The 20233-nt window shown below is 55.7% G+C and overlaps 9 protein-coding genes across 9 annotated transcripts; 4 read left to right on the top strand and 5 right to left on the bottom strand.

Annotated features, from left to right (window-relative positions):
* Nucleotides 1-624: 624 nt before the first annotated feature.
* Nucleotides 625-2364, top strand: BBK36DRAFT_1112435 (hypothetical protein; the record flags this gene model as incomplete). The annotated part of the gene is made up of 1 exon (XM_024889805.1): nucleotides 625-2364. One exon carries the CDS (start codon nucleotides 625-627, stop codon nucleotides 2362-2364), a length of 1740 nt encoding a protein of 579 aa, XP_024752462.1.
* A 731-nt stretch (nucleotides 2365-3095) lies between these two features.
* Nucleotides 3096-4447, bottom strand: BBK36DRAFT_1134683 (hypothetical protein). The gene is made up of 4 exons (XM_024892386.1): nucleotides 4356-4447; nucleotides 4215-4307; nucleotides 3488-4152; nucleotides 3096-3412 (listed from the first exon to the last, which is right to left on the bottom strand). Exons 2-4 carry the CDS (start codon nucleotides 4296-4298, stop codon nucleotides 3130-3132), a joined length of 1032 nt encoding a protein of 343 aa, XP_024752461.1. The 5' UTR covers nucleotides 4299-4307; nucleotides 4356-4447; the 3' UTR covers nucleotides 3096-3129.
* A 302-nt stretch (nucleotides 4448-4749) lies between these two features.
* Nucleotides 4750-6913, top strand: BBK36DRAFT_1111843 (ABC1-domain-containing protein; the record flags this gene model as incomplete). The annotated part of the gene is made up of 2 exons (XM_024889741.1): nucleotides 4750-6780; nucleotides 6869-6913. The coding sequence occupies 2 exons, from the start codon at nucleotides 4750-4752 to the stop codon at nucleotides 6911-6913; spliced, it is 2076 nt and encodes a 691-aa protein (XP_024752460.1).
* A 747-nt stretch (nucleotides 6914-7660) lies between these two features.
* BBK36DRAFT_155701 (hypothetical protein) lies at nucleotides 7661-9479 on the top strand (the record flags this gene model as incomplete). Its single annotated transcript, XM_024897640.1, has 3 exons — nucleotides 7661-8675; nucleotides 8772-9232; nucleotides 9290-9479. 3 exons carry the CDS (start codon nucleotides 7661-7663, stop codon nucleotides 9476-9478), a joined length of 1665 nt encoding a protein of 554 aa, XP_024752459.1.
* Nucleotides 9480-9853: 374 nt separating this feature from the next.
* On the bottom strand, nucleotides 9854-11788 carry BBK36DRAFT_1193340 (hypothetical protein; the record flags this gene model as incomplete). The annotated part of the gene is made up of 2 exons (XM_024896809.1): nucleotides 9854-10020; nucleotides 10132-11788. 2 exons carry the CDS (start codon nucleotides 11786-11788, stop codon nucleotides 9854-9856), a joined length of 1824 nt encoding a protein of 607 aa, XP_024752458.1.
* A 1327-nt stretch (nucleotides 11789-13115) lies between these two features.
* Nucleotides 13116-14045, bottom strand: BBK36DRAFT_1112487 (hypothetical protein; the record flags this gene model as incomplete). Its single annotated transcript, XM_024889811.1, has 1 exon — nucleotides 13116-14045. One exon carries the CDS (start codon nucleotides 14043-14045, stop codon nucleotides 13116-13118), a length of 930 nt encoding a protein of 309 aa, XP_024752457.1.
* A 279-nt stretch (nucleotides 14046-14324) lies between these two features.
* On the bottom strand, nucleotides 14325-14636 carry BBK36DRAFT_1112648 (hypothetical protein; the record flags this gene model as incomplete). Its single annotated transcript, XM_024889824.1, has 1 exon — nucleotides 14325-14636. A coding segment is annotated over one exon (312 nt), but the record flags the coding sequence as incomplete, so codon positions are not given.
* A 1309-nt stretch (nucleotides 14637-15945) lies between these two features.
* On the bottom strand, nucleotides 15946-17575 carry BBK36DRAFT_1112778 (Bud-site selection protein; the record flags this gene model as incomplete). The annotated part of the gene is made up of 3 exons (XM_024889837.1): nucleotides 15946-16492; nucleotides 16571-17310; nucleotides 17387-17575. The coding sequence occupies 3 exons, from the start codon at nucleotides 17573-17575 to the stop codon at nucleotides 15946-15948; spliced, it is 1476 nt and encodes a 491-aa protein (XP_024752455.1).
* Nucleotides 17576-18037: 462 nt separating this feature from the next.
* BBK36DRAFT_1139215 (NAD(P)-binding protein) lies at nucleotides 18038-19241 on the top strand (the record flags this gene model as incomplete). The annotated part of the gene is made up of 4 exons (XM_024893293.1): nucleotides 18038-18128; nucleotides 18215-18764; nucleotides 18885-18907; nucleotides 19018-19241. 4 exons carry the CDS (start codon nucleotides 18038-18040, stop codon nucleotides 19239-19241), a joined length of 888 nt encoding a protein of 295 aa, XP_024752454.1.
* Nucleotides 19242-20233: the final 992 nt, after the last annotated feature.

Here is a 20233-nt window from a genome sequence, read left to right as displayed (position 1 = left end):
ACCAGCCCAGTCACCGTCTTTCCATCTGCTTCTCTCCGACCTGCCCTCCTCCTCCATCTCTCAGCATCGCCAGCATCCTGTGCACCCGGCAATCCCTCGCCTGCCGCCGCCAATTCGCCGCTTACGGCCGGCCGCCCAGCTTTTCATCTCCCCGAGCTGCCACGGCACAGCCTGTACATATAGTACGAGCACGGCAGAGGTACCAGACCAGAGCAGCAGCGCCTTGCTCCTCCTACCTTATCCTTCTTACAAGCCAACTTGGAAGTACCAGACAGCTCCGGGCACAGCACAGGCGCTGCCCGTCAATTGCCACCCCCCTGGACCGCTCGGAAAGCCGCCTGTCGCATCGCGTCGCTTTGAGCCGAACATCGACCACCCTCTGCTGCCACCACAGCCATTCACACGTGTCTCACACCCTCCACCAGGATCCCGTCGGGTCCAGGGCTGTTGCAAGTCACGGCCAGGCCATCGCCGGCACCAGCATCGAGGCGACGGCGGCGTGTCGGGAGCCGTCGACACGAGACGAGGCCCGTCTGCGGCAGCCTCACGGGCAGCAAGGTCAGGCGCCCGAGCCAGACGCCGACTTGACGCAGAGTTCCATACCTTGACGCAGACCAAGTCGCAATGGCCTCGGACAGCGACCAAGACAGCGCATCTGCATCTGCAGCTGCAGCTGCGCCGGCCGGCCAATCAAAGCGCCCTCCCCTCAACCACCATGCCAGCGACCACAGCGAGGCCAACACTGTCACCTCATCGGGCCACGCCTCTGCTGCTCGCCCCAAGCACCAGAAGCAGCACCACGTCGGCCGCCTGCACGGTCGAGTGCCCTCCGCCAGCAAGGGCCTGCACAAGCACAACCACAGCTCGTCGCGCGTCAACCTGCACCGCAGGCAGGGCTCGCCCACCGACCTCGAAGCCCAGCTCGCCCTGCGCCCGGTGCCGCACCGCCGCGTCACAAGCGACGCCAAATTGCCGCACCACGACCCGGACGCCACCATCTCCAAGAGCCCGTTGGAGAGCACCCTGAAGCGCAACCGGTCGCATGTCGAGATCAGCAAGCGCCCCAAGTCCGCCGACAAGCTGAAACGCAGCTCCAGCGGCACCGGCATCCACAAGCCCGACAAGGTCGACAAGCCCGCCAGGTCGCAGGTCCATTTCGATCTCGGCTCGGACGACGCGGAAGACGAATGGGTTGACGCCAGCGGCTCCAACTCACCCTATCTGTCGCGCAAGGGCTCGCTCAACAGCAGCACGCACTCGTCCTACCCGCCCGGCAGCACCACGGCAAACTCCCGTCCGCAGACGCCCAGCGCGTTGGCCGCGCCGCCCGAGTCGTCCTCGTCGCCCCCTCGCAAAGAACCGGAGCGAAAGGACATGCCGACGACGCGACTGCTGCAGAGGACCTCGTCCCACGGCGCTCCGCCCCAAATGTCCACCGACATCGCCATGGCCAAGGCCAAGGCCGCCCCGAAGTACCTGTCGCCCGACCACCACGCGACCCTCCATCCGACCGCTCATGAGCCCTCTCCGTCGGCGGGCAGCCATGACGACGGGCTGGTTTCGCGCTTCGTCGAGGTCCCTAGCTCAGGCCTCACCAGCGAGGGCTCATTCTACAACCCCATTCGCGGAGGAGGCTCCCACAAATCCGAGGGCCTCCCGCCGCGGCCACAAGGGACGACCATGCTCTCACGGTCTCACGAATATCCCAGTGAAAGCGCTCTCCCGATAGAGAGTGAAGATAGTGCGCTGGTGCCCAAGGCCGCCAAGAGGACGGCTGCACCTCCGGCAAACACCTCACGCACACAGCAGAAGCTCAACCTGCAGCGGGCCAGCTCATCGCTCGAGCCCGGGCAGGCAGTGCCTGGCGTTGGCGGAGTCGTAGGAGCCGGGCCTCTGATTGGCATCGGAGATCCGGGACACGATGGGGGCAACAGCCGGGATCCGCGTGTTGGCAAGCTCCTGGAGCGAACAGGCATGGAATACTTGGTCGTCCGGCGCCACCAGAACCCAATTGTGCGATCGCTGAATCGCCTAAGCCAGCTGCCTGGCCTGGACAAGACCAAGAGGATTCCTCGCGCCAACACCGGCTCTACGACGGCCAGCAAGAGATCAGCAACAGATCTCGCGATCCGCCACATTCGAAACGTGAGCATGCCGGAGGGACGCCAGTTACTCCCCGCCAGGCTCGGGGGCTCGGTGAAGACCAACGACGGAGATTCCGCCTATGAAGGAGACGACATGAACCGCTTGAGTGAGAGACTCAGTGGCTCTAGTCTCGTAGGAGGCGAGGAAGAGGATGGCATTGGTGCACTCTTACGAAACCTCTGGGAGAAACCGATGGACCTGAGTGCCAGTACAGACTGAAGCAAGCGGCAGCTACCTATAAGGAGGCACAAGAATAGTGCAGCACGTCTATATCATCGACCACAGCAATAAGGGGATCAGTCCAGGTCAAGGGACGAGCTGGCTCGCCAGCAACTACCAGTGTATATGACCTCAAGGGTCTTATGAGAGTCTTATGAGAGACTTTCTCATTGACAGCGACGGGTACTTGATACCCTTTTTCTTCTTTTTGCTCCTTTTTTTCACGTCTTTTTCTCTCATCATCAAGGGGCTGGTTTTACGGGAACAGTCATTCCCCGCTGCTTGCCGGGCGTTTGTAGGAAATAATGTAGAAACACACCAATGTCCATAAGGTAGGTAGGTAGGCTGTCACGACACCATTCTACAGCGTGGATACAGCGGATTGAGGGGGGACGAGGGAAAGGGAATCATGGCTCGTCTTTAGCGGAAGGATAGTTCAGGCTACGGTCAATACATATAACTTTTAATATCTCAATTGGTAGATTCTTGGATTGTGCAATGCAACAAGAACCAAATGGACGCGATGGCCTTATACGAAGCAACATATGATGTAAGTAAGGAGATCTATTATGATACAACAACGCCTGTTCCATTCATGATAATATACAAGAGATACAAGCATGGGTCATTAAGAGTTATGTAGGGAGATTGTCGAACCGAATTGCGAAAGCCCACCGCAGCAGCAAAGGGGCCACAAGCCATCCTCATCACTCATCACTCATCCTCCTCCTTTTCATCCTCATCGTCAAAAGACTTGATCATTCCTCAACCCCAAGGCTTGACGGCGTTGTGGCGGAAGAATGGCTGCGGGTTCTGCTCCCGCTGGTCGCCGCCTATCGCCTTCCACCACACGTCGGTGCTCCAGCGGATGATGCGCTCGGCAGCGCCCAGGGGCGTGGCCGCGGGCCGGACGTCGAGGTAGAAGACGGGCTCCCCGGTCGGCTCCGGCTCGCCGGAGTAGTAGTCGATGACGTAGCGGATCTCCTTCTTCTCGCCGTTGACGTCGCGGGAGACGTACCAGTCGTGACGATCAAAGGGGAGGTCCGTTCTGAACAAGACAATCACGTTAGCCAGTCTAATCTTTTTTCCCTTGTCATCATGTGTGGGAAAGTTTCCTCCTTACCCGAATTTCTCGGGGTAGATCCAGCCCAGGACCTGCAGCATCGTCGCCTTGGGCGTGAGGTCCTTGGGCCGGCCCTGGAAGCGAATGAGCGTCGGGTTGACCTCGACCCCATCCCAGTGCCGATCCAGCTCCTCCTCCGCGTGCGCCTCTCCCCGCTTGCAGACCTGCCAGCCCCTGTACAGGCCGCGCGCAAACCGCTTCTCCCAGTCGACAATCTCTTGCCACGCGCCCTCGTTCAGGAAGTTGTGCACAGAGACCATAGACTCCACCGCCGTGATGTCCGTGTCGGTGTAGCCCTTTCGCAGCAGGGCGTTGTACATCTGCTGGGGGGACGGATACTCCCATGTGCCGTCGCCGGAGCCCTTGGGGATGGAGGACTCTTCGCGCTCCGTCGGCAGCGCCATTGTTTGCTTAGGCGCTGGCTTCTGTGACAGGTCCGGGAACATGTAATTGAGGGGGTTGAGCTGAGAGAGTAGCGACTTGGGCTCCTCCTGCTGCTGGTTACGGGAGCCATGGGGCACGGGACAGGAAGACGGCGGCAGAGGCGACGACGAGCCGTGGGGGACCGGGCAGCCGGAGGACGACGGCTTCTCGACGGGCTGGACGGGTTTGGCTTTGTGTGGGTTGAAGGCATCGGCGGCCTTTTGGTGCATCGGGCATCCGGGCTGCTGCTTGTAAGCTTCTATCCAGCTTTGCCCAAGGCTGAGGCTTGAGAGTTCGTTCATACCGGAGGCTCTTTGTTCAAAGGCACGGCAGGGTGTCCTTGCGGAATGCCGGCCTCAGGCGGCGGCTCGGCCCAGAACCAGCCCATTGCGATATTCAGTAATAAGGGTATATAGATAGATCAGCTACTTGCAAAGACTATAGATTGCGCGTCGCGGTTCGCAAGCGACTGGTAGGATCTGCGTCAAGGATATACGAAGTCGATGGAGGGGAAAGTCGGATTTGAGGCGAGAAAAATCCAAGCCCAAACGCCAATATCGCATCACTTCCAGCCACAGCCAAATCCGAACTCGCAACTTTTTTTTCCTTCACGTGTTTACCCGGGCTATCGCCGTGACCACTCCACTACGTCACCGATCGGTCCCGGCAACTTGCAGGGGTTTCGGGTTTCCGTGGAGCAGCTTGTGAATCTCCGATGACTTCAGATGAGGCTCTCGTCCTTCTCTTTTATTTCCCTCTCATTGTTTGTCTGATGAGGCTTCTACTATGATCTCGGCTCGTACCGGCCCCGAATTGAGCACGCGAGACTGTCCGCCGACATGAGGACCGGCTTCGTCTTGGGCCGGCTCTGTGGGCGCGCTCTATTTCGACCACATCCAGCGCTGCGGCAGACGAGACTGCACGGCTGGATTCACACTGCGAGACAGACGGCATGGAGAGGCGGAGAACGGCCGAGGGCCAGGGTAGCGCTGTGCTCTTCGGCCGGCGCCGCCGCTCTGGGCGCGGGGGCTTTCATCCAGCTCTCCCAGGAGAACAATGGCGAGAGCGACAAGACGGGCGAGCATCGCATGTTGGAGGCTTCGCGCGAGGAGATTCGGAAAACTGTCCGCGATGACGAGCGAGGCGTCTCCCGGCTTGTGCACCAGGTCCTGCTCTTCTGGGATCTCTACGTCTGGGAGCCCATCTGCACCGGCACACGGTTCCTACACCTCGTCGTCATCTTCGTGCCGGTCATTCTCTCGGTCCCTGCCATCTGGCTTGGGCGGCGGCATCCCGACAAGGACGGCGAGAGGAGCGGCACTCTCTGGTGGTATGGCTTTCTCGTCAAGTCCATGGAGCTGGCGGGCCCTGCCTTCATCAAGCTCGGCCAGTGGGCGGCGTCGAGGACCGACATCTTCCCTACGGCCATGTGCGACGCCATGTCCAAGCTGCATTCGAATGCGCCGGCCCACTCCATGCGCGTTACCAGGAAGACGGTCGAGGCTGCGTTCAATGGACGTTCTTTCGATGACATTTTTGACGAGTTCCACGAGACACCCCTTGGAGTTGGCGCAATCGCCCAGGTCTACAAAGCAAAGCTCAAGCCCGATCTCGCCTTGCCACAGGAGCAGGACGTCATTTCCAAGGAGCCACGACCTCTTACTCAGAATGTGAAGCAACGCGTGATTACTGTTCTGAAGAGCTCTCCCAACCAAGTCCCATCGACATATGTCGCCGTCAAGGTACTGCATCCCAACGTCGAGCGCATCGTGCGGCGGGATCTGAGAATCATGGGCTTCTTCGCTACCCTACTCAACGCTATCCCCACGATTGAGTGGCTATCCCTGCCGGATGAGGTTGCCCAGTTTGGGGAGATGATGAAGCTCCAGCTAGATCTACGCATAGAGGCCGCCAACCTGGAGATGTTTAGAAAGAATTTCAAAGACAGGACGACAGCCTCATTCCCCTTCCCCTATCACGAGTTTACTACCCGCAACGTCCTCATCGAGGAATTTGCACAGGGCATCCCTCTGGCAGACTTTATGGAAAACGGAGGCGGCGTCTTCCAGCATGACATTGCTGATGAGGGACTAGATGCCTTTTTGCGGATGCTGCTGCTAGACAACTTTGTCCACGCCGACTTGCACCCGGGTAACATCATGGTCCGCTTCTACCAATCTGCACATCCAAATCTTCGACTGCGCCGGTCTTCCGACAAACCGTCCACCTCAGACAGCAATGACCGCCACCTCGACGTCACAGAGCAGGTTCTGGAACGGCTACGCCCACATCGACACCGCAAGGATAAAGCAGCATGGGAGGCCGAGCTGGCCAAGCTCGATGCGGAGGGGTATCGTCCGCAGCTCATCTTCATAGACACGGGTCTCGTGACGGAGCTGAACGCAGTCAATCGCGACAACTTCTTGGCCTTGTTCCGAGCCGTGGCCGAGTTTGACGGTTACAAAGCCGGCCATCTCATGTGTGAGCGATGCCGCCAGCCCGAGGCCGTCATCGACAAGGAGATATTCGCCCTCAAGATGCAGCACCTCGTCCTCAGCGTCAAGAGCCGCACCCTCGCTCTCGGAAACGTCAAGATCGGTGACATCTTGCAGCAGGTGCTCTCCATGGTGCGCAACCATCACGTCCGCCTGGAGGGCGACTTTGTCAACGTGGTGATCAGCATTCTGCTCCTGGAAGGCATCGGGCGGAGTCTGAACCCTGATGTGGACCTGCTGAGCACCTCGCTGCCCATTCTGAGACAGCTGAGCGCTCAGAGCGGCGCGGAAATGGCCAAGCACGGCGACTTTTCGATGATTATGCTGTGGATGGGTTTGGAGACGAGGAAGTTTTTGCAGGCTAGCGTTGATGATGTGAGTTTCTCCTTTACAATCTTGCTGCATTTCTTCGACATTCCTCTGATGGTGAGTTTCACGGTCGTGCTAACAAATCTTTGTTTAGGTGGAACGATGTGTCAAATACGATCTCCTATCTCCCAATGTGTAAGATTATCGGATATCATGTCTATAGAGTAGAGGGTAGATTTTTCGACAATACACAGAGAGGGACGGGTTGTAATTCTTGTAAGATTATCGAGTGGCGTCGTCTTATATGGCTCAAACAATGAAGTACACTTTTAATTGCAATGAATATCAGGATTCTTCGGGTCTTGACTTTAAGGAACGAGTCTGTTCAGCTCATCCTGCCTGTCTTACAATATCGTGGGTGAAGATTCCAACGTGTGAAGTATGGTGCTTCATCCTGTCGTTTGTGATGAAGAGGCAACCAGGGAGCAGCATAAGCAGCAGCCCTCCTGTTCTCCCAGGCGCCTGTTCTTACATCTCACAACTAAAACACAAAGTTGATTGAAACTCCCGCCATCCATCTTCCTCCGAGATCCCAGTGAATTGCGGTCAAGATTTCCCGTCAGCTTCAGGGTAGTAGTAGATCTCAATCCATTCTTGTATCCTACAGCCAACGCCTAACGGAACAACCAGCGCCGCTACTCCGCGTTCTCGTTCCTGGACCCGCTAAAATTTCCAAAAGCTCCTTATCGCCTTTTTGCAGGAGAGTTTTTCCCTTTCCTCTCCCATGAGCCTGGGCGCTTAACTGCGTTGCACCAAATCGACGGAAAAATCTCAACTTTTGTTGCGCGTTTGTACGAACCTGTGTCTTCCAGGAGGCGGTGCATGAAAAAGAACGTGAGATCCCGTCTTTCCGCGTCCCATCTGTTCCCCTCGGTTTTGTTTCCCAATGGGCGACGACGACGCCAGCGACTTTGTCCGCCTTCACATCTCGCCGCTTGATGCCGAGCTGGTCAAGGTCGTGATCCCCGCCTCGGTGCTGCCATCGGCGCGCAACATCTCGTACCACACCCTCGAGACCTTTCCCGAGCGGCGGTACGGCTTCGTCGACCTGCCGGCGGCGGACGCGGAGAAGCTGCGGAGGAAGCTCAACGGGACGACGCTCAAGGGCTGCAAGATGCGCGTCGAAAAGGCCCGCCCGGAGACGCGGCTCGAGCCCACCGGGCCGGAAGACGGGGCTCTCGAGGCGAAGAAGAAGAAGTTGAAGGATGACAAGGACAAGTCCAAGAAGCGGAAGCGGGAGCCGGACGTCTTGGAGGGCGTGGCGCTGCACGATCGCCAGGTGAAGCGAGGATGGACCGAGGCGCCGACGGCGAACAAGAGGAAGGACAGGAAGAACAAGGAGAGCAAGGACAAAGACAAGGGGAAGGAGAAGGAGAAGGAGAAGAAGAAGCGACCAAAGTCCAAGTACACAGAAGGGGAGGAGTGCTTGCTCAAGACGAAGCTGCCGCCGAATACGACGAAGAACCTGACGCCAGAAGAGCTGGAGCAGAAGAAGAGGAGCAGCAAGAAAAAGGGCAGCAGCTCGCGACAGGTCGTCATCCACGAGTTCGAAAAGACTACGACATTCCCGAGCTTTCTCAAGACGTCTACGACAACGGATCAAAAGAAGGCGGCTGAGTTTGTCGAGGGCAAGGGTTGGGTGGATGAGGAGGGCAATCTCGTGGAGGAAGTAAAAGAGAAGAAGGAAAAGACGAAGCTCCCGCGGCGGCCGAAGAAAGCTCCTCCGCCGAAGAAGGTGCCTGAGGAGTCGGACGATGATGACAGCACCAGCAGTAGCGGGACTTCATCAGAAGGCACTTCATCTGAAGACGAAGAGGAGTCTGAGGCGGAGTCCGAGGCCGATGCTAAACAAGAAGCAAAGAAAGAAACGAAGAAGGAGGCGGCACAGATTCCCTCGCTGGTTGTGACCAAAGCCAAGGTCGAAGACGAGAAGGAGGAAGACAGCGATACCTCAAGCGACAACACAAGCGATAGCGACGAGTCAGACGACGAAGAGGACGAAGATGCGAAGCGCGAAGACCAGTCTTCAAAGGCGACAAAAGCAGCAACACCAACACCTTCCTCCAAAACACCCGCCTCCAAATCCACCCCCACAAACACCAAACCCCTCGCCATCAAGATCCCTCCCCCCGAAACCCCGACAAACGGCAGCAAGGTACACCCCCTGGAGGCCCTCTACAAGCGCCCCAAGCCCGACGGCAACAACCCCACGTCTGCCCCAAAGGAGGCAGAGCCGTTCAGCTTCTTCGCCGCAGCCGATGAAGACGACATCGACGAGACTCCCGAAGCCACAGCGCCCCCCGCCAGCCTTGCGCCCATGACGCCCTTCACCCGGCAGGACTTTGAGTGGCGCAACGTCCGTAGTGCCGCCCCGACGCCGGATACCGCTCATCCCTCGCGCGCACATCGCTTTTGGGCTTCGCCTGACAAGGAGGACGACGTTGAGATGGAGGACGACGTGACCAATGCCTTGCGAGAAGACTACCACTACCCCGAAGAGGAAGAAGAAGAAGAGGGTGAAGGAGGAGAAGACGGTGACGATGACGGCCCCGCGCAGGGACGACATTCCGCGACGACGGACTTCCAAAAGTGGTTCTGGGAGAACCGCCGGGATCTGAACCGCTCGTGGATGACGCGCAGGAAGACGGCGGCCAAGGAGAGGAGGCATCGGGAGAATAAGGCGCGGGCGTCCAAGGCGGTATGAGGCGCGAATAAAGGCATATGCAGGGGGAGCTTTGATACGGAGTGTAACAAGCCATTGGATGAATGTATATCCCTTTTGTACATGGATTGTTATTCTTCTCTTTAGCAACGAAGCGTGTGATCAAAAAGTGAATATTATCTCGCTGGGTTTGTTGGTTTTCAATACCTGCATGCATGCCTGGCGGTTTTAGAATGAGACGCGAAAGGCCTGGTGGGTTCATGGACGGCTCAAGATAATAATACATGGCGTGAAGCATTTCTCAGATCTAGGAGCACAGTCTTCGAATGAAATAACACATTAAGATTACATACATGATATTACATAGGTAAAAGGCTGCTCGTGTCCAGGTATTTTCACAATCTAGTCCTCCATCACTCAATTATCCAAGTCATCCGCGCACACATGAGGCCTGTAGTCCTCCGAACACGTATCTCGGCGACGCCTGTCCACCGCCGCGCCGCTCCCCGCAACGAGGGCCTCGTGTATCCTGGCTCTATCCTCCGAAGACACAGTAGAGGTGCGTTTCGGAGGCGATCCATACCCTGATCTAGGAGTGGTCACTGGCAAATGTTCATGAGCCGGCGAGTTGAAAGGCTCTAGAGCGCCAGAATTGGGTGTTTCCCCTGAATCGGGACTTCCAGGAGCTTCTCGACTTCGGCCGGCGAAGAATTTGCCCAGGATGTTGGGGAAGAAGTGGTCCTGCGAAGGGGCGGCCTTGGAATCCTCGGCCGGGCAACTTCGACGTCGATGCGCCGCCGAACCGAGATGAGTACCAAAATGCTTCAAGTTCTTCATCGAAGGCTGGGATACCGTTGAGCGTCTGGCACTCGGAGCTTCATTCGCGAAGTAGCCTGAGGCGTTGGAAGAATGAAGAGTATCGTTATCCCAGCTCATTGACACCGGATCTTCATCGAAATGCGCCCGGTGGTGGTGTGAAAGATCTTCAGTCTGCGTATTCATCACCTGGTGGGATGAACTTGTCGAGGTATCTTCCAGGTTGGCGATGGGCTTGATCCATTCGCGAGTACAATGCCGGGAAAGAAGTTTCGGAAACGACGTGATAGTCGACGCGACGTTAGAAGAACCGAGAGAGGCCTGCGATGTCTGCAGCTCCTGATCCTGGCTATGGTCGTTAGAAGACCGAGATTGGCGCTTTTCTGCCGAGTGCTTATCTGGCGAATTGTCGGCGGAAGCTGAGATCTCGGATGGTTCTCCAGAATGACCGTCATGCTTCGTCCAGGCTTTTGCGGTGACGCTGTGCGGCGAGACCAATCTTGTCATCGATGATGCCTCTCGCTGTCGACTGTGCTTGCGACTTGAATCGGCGACGGTGAATGCCGTCTGGGGTGTGCTCAACGTAATAGCTGGGCCTGCGACTGTGGATGGTCGCGGCTTCATGTGTCGATTTGCGTTCTCCCATGCAGACTGGGCCGGCAGTCTGCTTTGAGGAGAGGCCTCTTCCACTAATGTCTCCTGTGTATTGCTGCGTTGTACTGGACTCCTAAACCCCATTAGACTAGCCTTAATGGTGTTCTCGAGCTCTTCGTCGTCTTCTGGCAATACAGCTTCATCCCCCTCCATGCTAGGGTGGTGTTGTTTGAAGCCAGCTATGCGCAACTGGCGAATAATGCTCTTCGTGATGAGTGGAATGTCTCTGTGCTCAAGAATGATATTCGACTCATCGTGTGGCTGCGTGTGGACTTGACCCTCGGAATCATCTCGCTCGAACCGATTCACCCTTTTACCGGGCTGCGATCCTGTGGCATTGTCGGCTTGCTCTGTGGAAGAAGATGTGAGGGTGGAAGAATCACTCTGGAGTTTAGGGGTCCAGGACACGGATTGATCTGCAACGGCCCCGGTCACATCGTCACGAATTGCTGTCTCTACCAGGTACCCTATGCGATTCTGCTGGACATAGACAAGATGAGTTGGAACTCTTTCAACTTGATATTCGAATTTGCTGGAATTCCTCTTTCCCTTGGTGATAAACCAAGCCGAACCGGGGATTTTGGGGTTGATAATGTAATATGACTTGGGCTCGTCCTCTGGTTGATGGGTCTGGGTGGCCTTGCGTGGCTTCTCTGCAATAGCCACTTCAAAATCAACCACAGGGGAGGCAATCTGGCTCGTGGCTCGGCGACGGGACATCTTGGACGGTTGTTGAAAAGACAGGGGATGATGACCCGTCTCTTGCACAGACATTGATCGTTTTTCAATGGACTCGTTGCCGGCCGATTTGGAGATTCGACCAAGGCTGGGGTAGCTAGCCGCCTTGGAGCCAGCGCTTGGATCAGACATGAGCTTCTCCATGGTGATGGAAGCAGTACCGGATTGGAATCTGTCAATATGAGGCTGTAGGGGTATCGAGGAGGAGTGTGTCGTGGCTCCCACAATGCTGGGGGATGGATTGATCTCGCAGGGTTGACCCTTTAGAGGCGTTATACTACTAATAATATCATGTCTGGAGGGACCGGCCGCAGCCTCATCATCGCATGCGCTCTAATGACTGCGATTGTGAGGGCCCGCAAAGCTGGGGTAGCCGAAGGAGACGGCGATTGGAGAGGACCCCGGCTCGTGACCCTCCCGCTCGAGCAGATCGGCGAATGAATGGCGCATGACGTCTTCCATCGCGGACGCCATCTTTGAGAGGTGAAGCTTGTTTTGACAGGGGTCTTTGAGGGTTGTCGTCGAGCCGATCTGTTGGTGTCAGCGAATGACAATTAGCGTGGGCGGACCACTGCAGAGGGGGGCTGCTGAGGCTCTTTGTGACGCGGATCGGACAGTAGATCGAGGCTTGATTGTGAAAGGAGGAGAACAAAATACTACAGACACGGGATGCAGCAGGGAGGATGATATCAGTTAGGGAATAATGAGCGAATCGAAGGCGAAGATGAGCCTCTGGAGGGTCATGAACCGCAGATGGTTGCTGAAGAAGGAGGAGGAGATCGCACCGTGAGGGTGAGGCAGGAGCCAAGCCGCCCGCTGCGCAGTTGCCCGCTGACCCTCACAGGTTGTCAATAACAGGAAGTCGCAGCCTAGTATGACGCTTGCCACCACTCCCGCTGCCGGAGGGTTTAGTCCTCGTACATGTAGGTGAGGATCGGGGCAGTTCTAGACAATGCTAGATCAAGCCTGGTTTGAGGCCATCACCGTTCTGGATCGAGATGCCGTTTCAATTCGTTGGGGGATGGATGGGAGTTGCCTTGGCGGGCACTAGCGACGATGACCTCACTGCCCGCACGTGCGCATGACCCTTCCCAGAATCTGGACAAAGGGCGAAGCACGGACAGAGAGCCAAGCAAACACCATCGTCAAAAAGCCTGATTCATCGTCTCCATTCCGAGGAGGATGGAAGCGTGGAATGTCTCTGGAATGTCTTTGCTGGCCACAAACAGCACGCGAGTGCCGAGAATGCATCAAACACCGTGTTGTCACCCATGTGACGGACTGCATATGCACGAAACTCCCTGCAGTCCAAGACAAGGGCAGTTGACAAGGCGACTCTGCGAATTATCGTGCCAATGGCACCCAAGTTTCCGGAACTGAGGCTCGAATGGCGCTCATGCATGCACGCTTTAGTCGGATCTCAGCATGCAAGATTCAGCACCTTGTTCAACAGTAAATAAACGAGCATGGGCTACACAATCCGCAGCGTCCTCTCGTCACACTGCTCAAAGTAAGCCCTCCCACCCTTCTCGTCCGCCAGCGAATGGAACAATCCCACCCGCCAATACTCGTCATCCGCCTTCCCCGTCGGATACAGCAGCAGCCCGTGCAGCACCTCAAGCGGCGGGGCATCTGGATTGTCCTCCCACTCCTGAGGTTTTCTGGAGACGGCGCTTGGGGTTGTCGTATTTCCGCTCGACACGAGGAGCATCACAATCGCTTCGATGGATTGTCCGCTGGCCTCCGACAGCTGCTTGCCTTGGTCGTTGGTCAACCTCCAGTCGAGCGCGCATTGCGCGACATACTGCTCGTCCTCCAGAGCCAGCCACTCGCATTGCATGTCAAGGTAAGGCGTTCCGAGCGGCAGCTTCTGGAGCTTTCCCCCAGGAATACCGCAGGCCTTTCCACGGACCAGAAGATAGCCGCCACGGACACGGCCATATTGTTCTCTTCCATAGGAGCTTGTTTTGGCCTTGAGGATATCGCACTCGAGCTTCATCTCGTCAGAATTATCCAGGTCTAGAGCTCCACGACGACTCGCCCAGGACCAGGACGGCGCGATGTACTCGGACGGACGCGCCAGTCTCTGCATCAACGTGTCGAAAGTCGTACGATCCCTCCTCTGCAGCTTCCAAAACAGGCCGCGATGGAGATTGTTCTTCCACAGACCGGCCAGATATGTATCCCCGCTCTTGCTGGCGATGAGCTTTGCATACGAAGACAGAGCGGGCAACCGGTCGGTTTCGTAAGTGAGCTTCTTTTTGCTGTACTGAAGAATCGGATAGTACCAGCCGTCGTAATCATAGTCACCTCGCCATGGCCCAGACGAATGAATAAGGGACAGCTCAGCGGTGTCAATACGGTCCAGCTTGTCATCGATGATGGTGTCCTCCGTTCTCATGATGTCTACGGGCATCAGAGAGTCCCAGTACATCATGAGCTGCCCAAAGTACAGCTTTCTTACAGCAAACATGTCTTCTTGAAACGTCCATCCACGACTCTGCCAAGCTGAATGCCGAAGCTCGAGAGAAATCGGCCGATCTGAGAAGCTGGGCGCATTGCGCATCGCAGACTCGGCATCCAAGTATGCAAAGGGCATATGGCGAACGAAGAATGAACCGCAGACGTTCCACTCGTCGGAATGGTAAGAGACCTTGATGTTTGGGTTTCGCCCAAGGAACCCGTCGTCTGTTGATGCTGCACGGAGCGGTATGACGGTGACGAGAGAGTTTCGAAAGATCTCCGCCATCATTTGAGACTCCTTCTCCCAGTCCTCCACATCATCTTGGATGATGCAGAGCGCGTCGATCCAGACGTACTTTATGCCCAAAACCTGCGCAATGCGAACGGTATCCTGATATGCCTTCGGCAGGGAACCGTACGAGATGGACGACTTCAGGTGGGCGTAATTACTCTTGGTCGTGATGAGAGAGGGGGCTTTTGTTCCCCAGCAATAGCTCAACGCCAGATATGGCGGAGGCTTTCCATCCATGTCGGCTTGACTGCTGTCCACAAGCCGAAGCAAGCTGGCTTCCTTTCGACTTTCGACGTGAATGAGTCTGGTCGGCCGATAAGCCGTCTGTAGAGCAGCCTTCTTTTCCTCTCCTTTGCCAAAAACCCACTGCTTCAACGTAAAGATGCCGGCCGGAGAAATGACACTTTCCGGAACAGGCTCCGACTCGATATCAAACACGAAAGCACACGGATCTAAGCAGGAACCCGTCTCATGTTAGCACCCCACAGACACAGTCACTTATTCATGTATACAATGGCTTTCATACCCGTCGGCTTGGCACTGACCCTAAACGTAAGATAATCAAACCTATGCCCAGGCCTCACAAACGCTGGGCTATGCACCGTGAACGCCGCAAGCCCGCTATTCCAGTAATGCCGAACTCTTACAATCTCAATCATATCCCCAGGGAGACGCCTCAAAGGGTGTCTCCTGAAATGCCATATCACAGCATTCCTCAGCAGAACACAAAATCCGCATCTAGAGCCCGCTGATTCGGCCATATGAGGGAGGTGAGGAACAACGTCTTTTCGATGATAGACGAGGTCTTCTTCAAAGGCCGGGACGTCTGCTCTTAGCTCGGGCGGCTCCTTGCCTCGGGAGGTGTCTTGCTGTACCAGCTTTAGGTCTTTGAGCCGAAGGACGCCGCAGTGCTGGCATAGCGATGTGCGGGAATTGTCGTCCAGAATGGACTCTTTGACGGAGGAGAAGTCGTATGAGAAGACGTCTTGGGCAGGCTTCCTTGTGGAGCGAGGGGTCTTGGGGAAGTCTTCGTGGACTTGACCGCTGCGGAAAGAGAAGAGGCCCCCCATAGCTTGGAATTCGAATTCTCAATCAGAAGCTGATACAGATGATTTGGTGAAAAGCAAAGAAAAGAAAGAAGAAACCGATGCTTGATGGGCGTTTGTCCTTGACGATGATGTTTTGCTTCATATTCTGACAAGGAAAATCAGTTGTGGCTCAGCTCCGCTATTGCTGCCTGGCCATGCGCACTGCATCACGGTGATTGTAGTTTATTGATTAGTCTTCTCGATGCAAGTCAGATACTAGTCTCTATTCTGAGTGGAACAATCACCTGAGATAGATGATCATTGTCGTGATCATGACTTTCAGCCTCATTGCAGCCCTCATACACGTATAACGAGGATGGCTGGCCCGCCTGTTTGCAATCGATAATCAACTGCATCAGTTCTGATACTAATTGGAGAGGATTGCTTTCTTGGTATCAACAAGCGATCCAAGAGATATCCATATTAGACTACTAGATATCCAGTACAGCTTTATAACGCTAGTCAAACACAACTTTCTGGCCAGCAAATGCAACATTCTTCTGCGCCTCCTTCGCCTTCTTCCTCGCCTCCCAACTAGGATGCAGCGGCCCTTCATTATCCTTCTTCGTCGGCGGCCTAGGCGCAGGCGCAGCTCTGCCCTGTTCACGATCATTTCCTCGGCCCTGTGAATAGCCTCTGGCACCACCAGCAGCACCCCCCGCGGGCCGCCCAGGCAAGCCGCGGCCGCCCTTCCTCCACTTCCCGCGGCCCTGGTCCTCTGGGCCCACGGCTCCGCGCTTCATGTCCCAGCCGGCGTCTCGGCCGCCCTTTGCAGCCTGCTTCTGAAGGTGCCTTGCGTTTGCGCCGTACTTCTTCTCCCAGATGGCCTGGCGAGCCCGCTGGCCGCGGCGCTTCTTGCGCGGGGCCTCGATGTCGGACGCGGACTCGGACCCCGATATGTAGCCTCCCATGAGGGTGGGCAGAAATGTGGAATCGCCCGGCCGAGCTGCCTTTAGCGCAGCCTTGGCTGCCCGCTTCTTCTTCTCCTTCTCCTTCTCCTCCTTGCTCGTCTTTTTCGTGGCCGTTGTCTTTTCAGTGTCGTCGTCGGTCGCTGTCTTTAGTTTCTTTCTCGGTATCGGCGACGGTGACCGTGAGCCGGTTATAGATTCTGGTTCTTCCTCCTCATCGTCGCCTTCATTGTCGTCGTCTTCGTCTTCGGACCCTGATCCAGAGACCGATATGTCGTCGAGATTGACCTTTTCTGTTCCTCTATATTTTGCCAGTAATTCCTCGTCAAACTCGTCCGAGTCTTCGTCAGAGGAGCCGCCCAGTAAATTAGCAAACTTTGATATTTCAGATTCCTGGTCTGAATCGTCAAGCTCCTCAATCGTCGGCCGAGGCTCATCAGCGTCTCCGTCACCATTAGAATCAGAACCAAAGCCTTCGAAATCGGATTCCTCAGCATCTTCCTCCTTGGCATCCTCCTTCGCATCCACCTTCGCAGCCTCTTTCTTCTTTCCAGACTTGGCTGGAGCCTTTGCGCTTTCTCCATCAACCTCATTAACTGCCTCTACTTCCCTATCCGCGGGCTGATCCTCTGTATCTTTCCTCTTGTTCCTCACGCGCTTCGACTTGGTCGGAACCGGCACGCCCAGAGTTTCGCAGATGTCAGCAACTGCTCGATCGAGGACGTGTCTGACGGATGCCGCATTGCAGAGAATGCTTATGACATTGTTCCGGAGAGTGATTTCTTCCTGCGGAAGAGCTGGCCAGGGCACGGGGTCGCGGAGCTCCTGTGGAATGTCTGGTGACGTTTCGACGGCCTTGATTCGCATAAGGTTCGTGTGCAGGTGGTGTCGCGCCGTGTGCTTCAGGTCAAGGGCCTTGAGAAAGTTACCAGGTCAGCTAAACACTCAGTCTCTTCTTGAAAGAAACATGCATGCTCGTAGGGCGACGCACCTTTAGCACGGCATATTCGCGCTCTAGCCTCGTCTTCTTCGCAACCGTGATGCCCGGCTCGTGGAGCTTGATGCTGAAGCGCTTCCGCTCATGGACCTTGGCCGAGCCCAGAGCTTTGAAGATGTCTATCCGGTATTTGTCTAGTTTGATCTGCACTGTCTCGGCGACGGAGCGCTTTCGTTTCGTCATGTCGACCTTGTTGACGATGTTGTTGTTTTTTCCTTCTTCTTCTTCTTCTTTTCACTGTTGCTCTGGGCAATTTTTGAAGCTAAGATAAGATCTGGGATCGGAGAAGTTCGAAAAATCCCTGCACGCATGGCTGCTAGCGGTGGGTGCGCATCTATAAGATATACACTGTGTTTGAGCCTGGACTCAAGGCTAATGTGGTGTATAGCACAGTGTGGCATACCAACGGAGAACTTGCAGCATGGGGATGGTTCCCGGACCTCGAGAATGGTGGGGAATCGAGCCCATGACGACTGCTATCAAGTCCGAGAGTGAGGGGTGAAGGAGGGAAATTGTCCATTGAGACGGAACGTGCAGCGAGGCAAAGTACAGCGAAGTCTGAGGTGCACACCAAGAACGATCGACCAATACAACCTCATATAAGCAGGGGCTCACGCTTCTATAAGTCTCCTGTACCTAAACAATATGACGGGCCCGAGTGTGGACGAGGCGGTTGTTGCCGCCAACCTCTTCAATGTCGATGGACTTGTGGCTTTCATCACTGGTGGTGGCACCGGTGAGTGCATGATGCGATTATCAGACTGGGATGAAGAGTTCTTGTGAAATGAATACTTATGTGATTGACTCCCTCCCCTTCCACAGGTATCGGCCTCATGATGGCCAGAGCCTTAGCCAAGAATGGCGCTCACAAAGTCTACATCGGTGGGCGACGGCTCGAGGTGCTTGAAGCTGCTGCAGCCTCTCTCGGCCCCAACGTCATACCAGTCCAGTGCGACGTGACGTCCAAAGACAGCCTGCAGGAGGCCGTCGACTTCATCAAGCAAGACACCGGCTACCTCAACGCCCTGGTCTGCAACTCGGGCATTGGCGGCCCTCAGTCCGTCCAGCTCCAGGACGACACAACGCTCGAGGAGTGGGCAGACTCCAACTGGTCCATCAGCTTCGAAGAGCACACAAACGCCTTTGCCGTCAACACGAGCGCGGTCTGGTTCACGGCCATTGCCTTCTTGAAGCTCCTCGACGCGGGAAACAAAAAGGGCAACGTGGAGCAGACGTCCCAGATCATCGTCACCAGCTCCATCGCCGGCTTCAACAAGGCCGCTCCTGGAGGCTGGGCATACGGCCAGTCCAAGGCGGCTGCGACACACGTTGCCAAGCACCTCTCGGCTGCCCTGCCGCGATGGAATATCCGGTAATTATCAGCGTCCTTGTCCTGGTTTTCTCTTCTTACTATTTGTGCTTTCTTTGTCAATGAGTATGTAAGCCTTTGTGATTGCACATGTCGACTGACGAGTTCCTCTTTACCATCTAGGACCAACTGCATTGCCCCAGGATGTAAGTGAATGTGCCAACCCCCCCTTTTCCGCCATCGGCACGAGATAACCTCGGATACGGCAATTCCACAATGTACTGACAAAGTGCCCGCCCCCTTTTTCATCTTTTAGTGTTCCCGAGCGAAATGGCCGCACCCATCGTCAGCCGCTTCAACGAGAACTCGGATACTCCTGGCAGAGTGCCGGCGCAGTTCATACCCTTGCAGAGGATGGGCAACGATCAGGACATGGCGGGGACGATTCTGTACCTGATATCCAAGGCAGGGGCTTACTGCAACGGGCTGGTCATTGTCATTGACGGAGGCCGCCTTTTGAGGTTTCCGTCACTGTATTAGGATAGCAAGCCTCTGGGAGCTGGTGTAGAAAGTTATCGGATTGAGCATTGCCGAGATCCTTGGCTGTCGTTTGACGGGTAACGACTCAGGAAGCCGGGAATCAATCATGGTCAACTGTGACTAAGCGCCATCAAAGAATTTGACATCTTATGGGGCCGTTCTGTGATCCAAGCCCGTACGGAACTGGATCAAGTCCCTGAGATGAGATGTGGATCAGAATGAGACGAGCATCTAACTGCTATGCCGACGCGGAAAGCGAGATGCAATGCTCGGCGTCCGATATAAGGCTAGGATATCGGAGGAACGAACCCAGAGGCATCATGCCCCGCCTGGTGTATGGTAATAAGGTACCGGTAGCCAAAGGGGAAGACCCAATCAACAGCCTGCAATTTGACAAATGAAGTGCCATGCTAACAGCCTGTTCGTCAATGGACGGAGACGAGTGGTGAAATCTAGTATGTACGTTTCGAGCCAATGACGGGGCGTGAGAAGTCGGGAATTCTCGGCTCTATGGCTTGCCAACGGCTATCTGCTGCGTACCGGCAATTGCTTAACCACGGCCGACACATCAAGTAGGTAAGGGTGATTGCAGTATACGATATTTGCTGGATAGCAGATAAGGAGAAGTAGATGATAACCTCATCGGGTAGAGAGAAGCATCCTACCCGAGGAAGCTGACGGGGAAAAGGAACAGAGGCTCTGCAAAGTTCCCCGCAGGGGACCGGCTCCCGAGCCCTGGGGCTGCTTTGTTGCTTCGACCACTTTTCTAGACGGGGACAAGTGCTTGTTGCTCTGTCAAGACTGTAAGAGCGCCAATGCCTTGTCGCGTCACGAGTCAAGAATGTTATTTCTCTTTTCCTACGTCGTCCGCAATATGATGGTATTTCGTCCATCTTTCTAATGTTTTTGAGACATGAAGTAATTCTGCAGATAACCACCTGCCACGCTCTGTCTGTACGGACTGCACTCGCACGGGCTTCACATCAATCGAC

The sequence above is a fragment of the Trichoderma citrinoviride genome (assembly GCF_003025115.1).
Source record: "Trichoderma citrinoviride strain TUCIM 6016 unplaced genomic scaffold BBK36scaffold_3, whole genome shotgun sequence".
Taxonomy (NCBI): Eukaryota; Fungi; Ascomycota; class Sordariomycetes; order Hypocreales; family Hypocreaceae; genus Trichoderma; species Trichoderma citrinoviride.
The sequence above is the reverse complement of the archived record's forward strand: the minus strand, read 5'-3'. Positions and strand labels throughout refer to the sequence as shown.